At 44.1% G+C, this 9,518-nt stretch overlaps 1 protein-coding gene across 2 annotated transcripts in view; it reads left to right on the forward strand.

The window, feature by feature from the left end:
• galnt7 (UDP-N-acetyl-alpha-D-galactosamine: polypeptide N-acetylgalactosaminyltransferase 7) overlaps window positions 1-9,518 on the forward strand; it is an 80,874-nt gene that overhangs the window by 48,319 nt on the left and 23,037 nt on the right. For both annotated transcript variants that reach the window (XM_060926562.1, XM_060926561.1), the window contains exon 3: window positions 7,103-7,269. In XM_060926562.1, the coding sequence (XP_060782545.1) occupies window positions 7,103-7,269 (167 nt within the window). The remainder of the gene's footprint in view (window positions 1-7,102; window positions 7,270-9,518) is intronic.

Below are 9,518 nucleotides of genomic sequence, written 5' to 3' on the forward strand. Positions count from 1 at the left end.
CTGAGAGAAACCACCTCTTGAGAGAGCATTAGGGATCCAGTGAAACATCCAGAAGGATAACTTGACCTTCCAGGTGGCTGTCAAAAGCAGAGCTCCTACCAGACAAGCCATCCTTTCTGGGGTGAGCTCCATCAATGACCCACTAGGTCTCCTTTCCCCCTTTTGTTCTCAAAGCAAAACAGATCCTGCAGAGGTTCTGCCATGAAAAATATGGATGGGACGAAGTAATTCCTGACCAAATGGCCAGACCCTGGCAAAGATGGCTTACAAGTTGGACCAGCCAAGCAGATTTGAAGTAGACAGGTGCATAAAGCCTGAGAGCTTTGGTATCGTAAGAATTGCTGAGCTGCATCACTTCTGTGACGCGAGCGAGTCCGGATATGCAAGACTCGGACAGAAATTCTGGCTACCTTCTGCCAACTCTTGTGCCAGAAAAATAATAAAATCTTGTGCCTTTTGCAGACAAATGCGGGCCAAAGTTGGAGTACAGAAAATGGCAGACCTGCCAGAGGATTGTGTCACTCCAGACTTGTCACCCTTCTCTCATGTAGGTATTGACTACTTTGGACCTGTAGAGGTCAAGAGAGGGCACTCCCATGTGAAACATTAGAGTGACATTCACCTGTCTGGCGAGCTGAGCCATTCATCTGGAAGTGGCCAGCAGGTTGGACACAGACTCCTGCATCAATGCCATTCAGCGGTTTCTATGCTGGAGAGGACAGGTACGGACCATCAGGACAGACTGTGGCACCAACTTCATGTGTGCACAGAAGGAATTAGAAGCAGCATTGACCCAGATAGACCACCAAAAGATTCAAAATGCTCTGCTGAACAATCACGTCAAGTGGCGATTCAATCCACCATTTGCAGCCCACTTCGGCGGAGTGTGGGAAAGGCTCATCAGGCTAGTGAAAAAGGTACTGTTTTCAGTGCTGAAGCAGCAAACACTGGACGATGAAATGCTACAGACCGCTTTGTGTGAAGTCGAATCTATTCTCAACGACCGGCCTATCGCCACTGTATCCAGTGACCTAAATGATCTTGAACCCCTTACACCAAACCACCTTCTGCAGTTGAAGACCAAACCCCTGTTTCCACCTGGACTCTTCAGCAAAGATGACTTGTATGTCAGGAAACGATGGAAGCAGGTACAATTTCTGCCAAAGGTGGACTACTGAATATCTCTTACTGATGCAGCAATGGCAAAAGTGGGCCTAAGTCAAGAGAAACTTCAAGGTGAATGACATTGTATTCGTAGTGGACCCGACAGCACCAAGGAACTCCTGGCCATTAGGTCAGGTAGTGAAGACCCTGTCAGGGCCCAAAGATCTTGTCTGCAGTGTGTTGTTGAAAATCAAAACCAGTGGCCTATTGACGTGCTTTGCTTGCTCCTTGAAGCTGAACAATCAGCTTAAGAGCTTGACAGTGTCCGACTCCAAAGTTCCTACCAATATGCATGCTTTTACATATACTGACAAACCTGAACATTTCTCTGCGTTCCCATACATCAGTACTTACCTGTGCGTTCATGGACTTTTCAGTTCTGCACCACATTTACACTCCTTGATCTTCACGTACATGGACTTCTCACTCTTGCACTACATTTACACTCATTAGACTTTCTCTCTTACCCTATGTACTGTACATATGCACGGCATGGACTTTGGTGGGGATTCAATATGGATTTAGAGCAAGTAGAGCAACAGAGCTGGCACTAATGGAATCAACTGAAGAAATCAGTAACTCTGTAGATGATATGTCGTTGGGATATTTATTGATCTCCAAAACCATTTTGATACTATTAATCATGATATATATTAATTAATAAGATTGAACAGTATTGGATCAGTGGAGTTGTATTAAATTGGATAAGAAGTTATTTGGAGCGGCACGGTGGTGCAGTGGTTAGCGCTGTCGCCTCACAGCAAGAAGGTCCAGGTTCGAGCCCAGTGGCCGACAAGGGCCTTTCTGTGTGGAGTTTGCATGTTCTCCCCGTGTCCGCGTGGGTTTCCTCCAGGTGCTCCGGTTTCCCCCACAGTCCAAAGACATGCAGGTTAGGTTAACTGGTGACTCTAAATTGAGCGTAGGTGTGAATGTGAGTGTGAATGGTTGTCTGTGTCTACAGGGAGTGCAGAATTATTAGGCAAATGAGTATGTTGACCACATTACCCTCTCTATGCATGTTGGCCTACTCCAAGCTGCATAGGCTTGAAAGCCTCCTACCAATTAAGCATACCAGGTGATGTGCATCTCTGTAATGAAAAGGGGTGTGGTCTAATGACATCAACACCCTATATCAGGTGTGCAAAATTATTAGGCAACTTCCTTTCCTTTGGCAAAATGGGTCAGAAGAGGGATTTGACGGACTCAGAAAAGTCAAAAATAGTGACGTATATTGCAAAGGGATGGAGCACTCTTAAAATTGCCAAGCTTTTGAAGCGTGACCATCGAACAATCAAGCGCTTCATTCAAAATAGTCAACAGGGTCGCAAGAAGCGCGTTGAAAAAAAAAGGCGCAAACTAACTGCCCGTGAACTGAGGAAAGTCAAGCGTGAAGCTGCCAAGATGCCACTCGCCACCAGTTTTGCCATATTTCAGAGCTGCAAGATCACTGGAGTGTCAAAAAGCACAAGGTGTGCAATACTCAGGGACACGGCCAAGGTAACAAAGGCTGAAAAACGACCACCACTGAACAAGACACACAAGATGAAACGTCAAGACTGGGCCAAGAAGTATCACAAGACTGATTTTTCTAAGGTCTTATGGACAGATGAAATGAGAGTGAGTCTTGATGGGCCAGATGGATGGGCTCGTGGCTGGATCAGCAAAGGGCAGAGAGCTCCAGTCCGACTCAGACGCCAGCAAGGTGGAGGTGGGGTACTGGTATGGGCTGGTATCATCAAAGATGAGCTTGTGGGACCTTTTCGATTGAGGATGGTGTCAAGCTCAACTCCCAGTCCTATTGTCAGTTTTTGGAAGACACCTTCTTCAAGCAGTGGTACAGGAAGAAGTCAGCATCCTTCAAGAAAAACATGATTTTCATGCAGGACAATGCTCCATCACACGCATCCAAGTACTCCACAGCATGGCTGGCCAGAAAGGGTCTAAAGGAAGAAAGATTAATGACGTGGCCTCCTTGTTCACCTGATCTGAACCCCAGAGAAAACCTGTGGTCCCTCATCAAATGTGAGATCTACAAGGAGGGGAAACAGTACACATCTCTGAACAGTGTCTGGGAGGCTGTGGTTGCTGCTGCACGCAATGTTGATCGCAAACAGATCAAAACACTGACCGAATACATGGATGGCAGGCTTTTGAGTGTCCTTGTAAAGAAAGGTGGCTATATTAGTCACTGATTTGTTTTTTTGTTTTTTTTTGAATGCCAGCAATGTATATTAGTGAATGTTGAGTTGTTATATTGGTTTCCCTGGTGAAAATAAATGAGTGAAATGGGTATATGTTTGTTTTTTGTTAAGTTGCCTAATAATTATGCACAGTTATAGTCACCTGCACACACAGATATCCTCCTAAGATAGCTAAAACTAAGAAAGCCCTACTCCAACTTCCAAAAATACTCAGCTTTGATATTTATGAGTCTTTTGGGTTCATCAAGAACATAGTTGTTTTTCAATAATAAAACTAATCCTCAAAAATACAACTTGCCTAATAATTCTGCACTCCCTGTATGTGTCAGCCCTGTGATGACCTGGCGACTTGTCCAGGGTGTACCCCGCCTTTTGCCTGTAGTCAGCTGGGATAGGCTCCAGCTTGCCTGCGACCCTGTAGAACAGGATAAAGCGGCTAGAGATAATGAGATGAAGTTATTTGAGCAACAGGACACAATTTGTGAAGTTGGGTGACTCTGTGTCAACTCGTTTGAATATTGCTTGTGGTGTCCCCCAGGGGTCAGTATTGGGTCCTAAACTGTTCAGCCTTTATATAAATGGTATGTGCAATGTATAGAAGATATTTAAGATGGTATTATTTGCAGATGACACGAATATGTTTTGTTCTGGAACAAATTTACATGAGTTAGAAAACAATCTCTTCAGAACTGTGCAGGTTAAAAAGTTGGTTTGATCAAAATAGTTTCTCATTAAATTATAATATATGATAGAATTACTTGGAAATCACATATAAAATACATACTAATGAAACTATCAAGAAGCATATCTGTGTTGAGTAAAGCTAAGCACGTCCTGGACTATAATTCACTCTGCATTCTTTGCTTTTTCGATTACGTTCATTATGTCTTATATTGAATATTGTTAGTTTTTTCTTTTTTATCAGACATCTAATTTTTTAGGTTTGTTTACCTGACATGTTTCGACGTACGACTGTCGTCTTCCTCAGAGTGTCACTGGATGTTATTGGTGACGCATCTTTTATCAGCTGATGTTTCCGAAGGCGTGGCCTTCCTGTCTGGATTGACAGGTCGGTCACGCCTTCTACTGTCAGTTCGTCCCCTGCAAGATGGCACTCCAGGTATGGGAGAGCATGTATGCTCCCTCATTTCGGTTGATGGTCCTCGGACTTCGCTTACGGATCTCTATGGCCTCCCTGATCCAGCGCTGATGTTTGTTATCTTCTATAGATAACAAACATCAGCGCTGGATGTCATAAGGAGTATTGTGTGTGTGTGTGTGTGTGTGTGTGTGTAATTATATGTACGTATGGATATGTGTATAGTTATGTATGTACTGTCTATATGTATTGTATGTATAACATAATAAGTATCTGTATATATGATTTGGTCTATATTATACCATGTTGGTATGTCTTTTTTTTCTTTTTTGTTTGTTGCTTTTTGTTTTCATATATATTTTTATTATGGCGGAAAGTGACGTTTGATTTATCGGTGGTATAGAGGGTTTGGATTTGATTAGTTATTTACGTCTTCCTAATCCTTTCCGAACATTATTACAGTATGTTATTGCCTATACAGACATGCTATAATTGATTGATGTTAATGACTGAGGTATGTATCATGGTAAAGAAGGATCAGATAAGTTATAATAAGTTTATTTGATGGTGCATTATGGCTCCATTGTATATTGTTGTTGGCAATTGTCCTGCCACAGCTTTGACAATTAGGGGCCAGGATGTTGGAGCCACATTTTGGAATCTTGAAGTTGATCTAAAAACTTGCAAGAATTTAAATTATTATTATTATTATTATTATTATTATTAAATTTCATTGTTGTAGTTTTAACTTATGAAATATTAATTTACTGGGTGGCACGGTGGTGTAGTGGTTAGCGCTGTCGCCTCACAGCAAGAAGGTCCGGGTTCGAGCCCCGTGGCTGGCGAGGGCCTTTCTGTGCGGAGTTTGCATGTTCTCCCCGTGTCCGCGTGGGTTTCCTCCGGGTGCTCCGGTTTCCCCCACAGTCCAAAGACATGCAGGTTAGGTTAACTGGTGACTCTAAATTGAGCGTAGGTGTGAATGTGAGTGTGAATGGTTATCTGTGTCTATGTGTCAGCCCTGTGATGACCTGGCGACTTGTCCAGGGTGTACCCCGCCTTTCGCCCGTAGTCAGCTGGGATAGGCTCCAGCTTGCCTGCGACCCTGTAGAAGGATAAAGCGGCTAGAGATAATGAGATGAGATGAGATATTAATTTACTTGCCTTTGATCTAGCCTGCAGCTCTTGTACTTACCTGTTATGTGTGACGTGAACGCGTAGCTCCTCCTCAGACATGCGTCACTTAGAAGAAGAAGCAGCCTTGATTTGTCATAAGCACAGTGAAATTCGTCCTCTGCATTTAACCCATCTGAAGCAGTGAACACATGCACACGCCCAGAGCAGTGGGCAGCCGTTCTACAGCGCCCGGGCAGCAGTCAGGGGTTCGGTACCTCGCTCAAGGGCACTTCAGCCCAAGGCCGTCCCAGGTTAACTTAACCACATGTCTTTGGACTGTGGGGGAAACCGGAGCACCCGGAGGAAACCCACACGGACACGGGGAGAACATGCAAACTCTACACAGAAAGGCCCCCGTCAGCCGCTGAGCTCGAACCCAGAACCTTCTTGCTGTGAGGCGACCGTGCTAACCACTACACCACCGTGCGCGAATGTGCAGGTGTTTTAATTAGTCGGTTTGATCTGGTGTACAGCAGGTTAGGTGGCGGAGAGGAAACGGTTTTCCGACCGCGTAATTTTTCGCTTTATTGTTGAGTGCCACTTTTTTATTTTATAGACTTTGTTTCACTTCTGAAAAGTCAACTGGATTGTTGATGGAATAAAACTACGCCTTATGATTTCATTTCAACTCTTCGTGCGGGCTTTATCTAGAATGTGTGTCAGGAGACTCCCCCATCAACCTCACGTGGCTTTAGGAAAGTTTTGGATTAAATAGCCACGATAGGTAATGAAAAGGAAACTTTTTGGCTCTTGTGTGTTTTCAATTTTTGTTTCACGGAGGGGAAAAAAAAACCACCCACAAAACAGCAGTTTCCTTATGGGGAACATCCAAATGTCCCCACAAAGTCTAAATTGTCAGATTTTACCATCTTTGTGGGGACATTTGGTCCTCAGTAGTCTATAAAAACGTGTGTACATGAGTGTACACACACACACGCCTCTCTCCACTGATTGTGTCTGATCTGTTCGAGCTGACACAGGCTAAAATAACCCCAGACTTCTGTAGCTCTGGAGTTTAGTTCTAACTGTGTGTGTGTGTGTGTGCGCGCGCGCGCACGTGTGAGCTTGAGTACACAGGCTGCACACTTGTCAAACTGCAGCGTAAGTGTGTCTGTGTGTGAGTGAATGAGGAAATGGTGCTGGGGCTTGGCATTACTGCGTTCCACAGAGAGGAAACCGTGAGCAACATGCTGCCTTCCTGCCTCACACACAGTATGGAGGTGTGTGTGTGTGTGTGTGTGTATCCTGTTACAACAGCAGAAGATTGTTGAGCACTGTGTCTCGTCTGTGTGCACGTCCATGTATCTATGCCCCAACATGGCAGATCACACACACACACACACACACACGGCTCAGTCTTAACTGTGCCATGTAACGGCTTACGTGTATCCGTGTATATAAAATGTACTCTGTGTCTAGGACTTGTGTGATATTTGTGCTCTAACTTTTTGTGTGTGGTGCTCAGGTGTAAGTATTGGCACTATGATGAGAACCTGTTGACGGCGAGCGTGGTGATCGTGTTCCATAACGAGGGCTGGTCCACTCTGATGAGGACCGTACACAGCGTCATCAAGAGGACGCCGCCCAAATACCTCGCCGAGATCGTCATGATCGACGACTACAGCAACAAAGGTACCGCAAACATTTATGGACACGGCATGTCTGTCTGAATCAATCGATCGTACTGTAGATTTCGAAGATGGAGCGCGCACACTGTTTCATGGTTACGTTCTTTCATGGAGAACCTGCAATGTTACCGAAATGGAATCGTCTGTTCCAACGTGTTCGATAGCTTTGCATCATAACAACTGACACACACTCACACATGATATTGTTTTAAAAAAGCTGTCCAGTATCTTTGAAACAAAACGAGCCCTGAAGTATTGGATGCATGCACCGTGTATAATGGCCATGTTTCGCTGACTCTGGAGCTCCGTTCCCACCTCAGGCGCTGCCACAGAGCTCATGATGTTCCAGTTGATCATTTAAAAAAAGAAAAAAGTCCCTGGTTTTGGAACGTTTTATTTATTCCGCTCCATTATTATTATTTTTATTATTTTTATTTTTGGAGAACAGGCCCACAGGAGCCCGTTTGCCATGTCCAACCTTGATGTGCTGTCCTGGCCTTGCCTCGTCACCCTCATTACCTCCACCAAGGAGGTTAGAGTTTCAGTGCGGTTCGTCTGTCTGTCATCAGGATTGCGCAAAACCTACCAGTCTGATTTCCATGAAATTTGGTGGAAGGGTGGCGCATGGGCCAAAGAGCCAGCCGTTAGATTTTAGAGTGGATCTGAGTCACGGGGCAGGGCCAGGAGTTCAGTTTCTCTTTTACCAACATTGCGAGATAGTCTTGGTGGAGGTCTGAGTGCCCTCCTAGTTTACTTTTTAAATGCTCATAGATCAGAACTCAGTACTCCACATTAGCTACCACTGTTAGTGCCAGTCTGAAGCTTTTATACCGTGTGTATATAGTGTCATAGAGCTAAAGAATACGTACGTGTGTACACTTTTTTCCACGTGCTGGCTGATACTATACTGGTAACACTATAATGGACAATTATGCAACTCGTTGACAACCAGACTGATTTAATCTCTCAGCATTTTCGCGTTGACATTTCTATGTTTTTATTATTGAGAAAAGAGTGGGACGGGTTTCTGAGAATAATGCGCCGGTATGCAAATAGCTGATCAGTCATTTCTAAAAATGCAGCTCTGTATCAGCAGTTACACGAGTCGTCTTCTGGAATGAGTAATGCTCAATCATTCTTACTTGAACATCATCGCTACAAGCGCATTATAAGTAAACGTTATTTTTATACGTACTATTCCCATCATGTTCTTCCTCCAAGTGTGTTTGTGATATGGGGTGGGGCTGCGAGCTCATGACTGGTGAGATCTGAGTGGGTTATGCATGAACAGCATGTTGGATACGGTTGGCTGGTGTCATGTTTCTTGTCGGAAGCACGCACCTCAAAGCTTCCCAGCTCACCCTCACCTTTTAAAAATGGAAAAGGAAAACAAAAATCACAGATAAATGGAGTGACCGTGAAAAGCAGATACGCAGAACCTTTATTTTTAAATACGTTTCTGAGTGGATAGTATCTCCATCTTTGACTTTTGTATGCTGCATAAATAGGAATTTAAAAAATATATAATTTTTTTAGAGTTAAAATCGACCGCAAAGTTGGCATTCGAGCTGCCCCGCTGAGCCAGCCAGCCCTGAGTGCGTGACGTCACAGCGGTAACCGGTTTTAAGGCCGAGGCCTTTTACAGCTATAGACCAAAGTCATATAAATAAAAATTTATGGTGAAAGTAAGAAATACCGTTACCGACTCGCTCAACTAAGACTGATTTGACTCCACTGATTGTGGGTTGACTCTCATTAAAACAGGATGGGTGTTATAACTTATGTAACATGCATGTACATGCATGCATTTTCACTGATAAAACGTAAAAGGCTAATTAAATAATCAGATGAACTGAGACGATCACATTCTGAAGCAAATTAAATAATCTTATACCGCTAACTTAAACACACAATACAAGTTACATGTATTAATCTAAATGCAGGTCAACAAATGAGAGTCGGAGCTTACCCGTCTGCGTTCTCGCTTCTTGAAGGCCGACCTTGTGGCCAATTGTTTTGAAACAATCTGACTTTCAGTTGTTCATTCAGTTCTCCGTTCATTCGCTTCTTCCACATAAGGGCAAGATATTGCTGCTGAGGCAAGGGGGGGAAGCATATTCAGCGGAGAAATCAGACGGCTGCTCCACTCATTCTCCATTTTCTCCATACTGAGTACTCCGCCATTACTGCTCAGCTCAGGCAATTACTAAAACCCAGGACGGGACGGGACGTCACCGGTTTTAGCAACAACCG

This window comes from Neoarius graeffei, chromosome 7 (assembly GCF_027579695.1).
Source record: "Neoarius graeffei isolate fNeoGra1 chromosome 7, fNeoGra1.pri, whole genome shotgun sequence".
Lineage (NCBI taxonomy): Eukaryota > Metazoa > Chordata > Actinopteri > Siluriformes > Ariidae > Neoarius > Neoarius graeffei.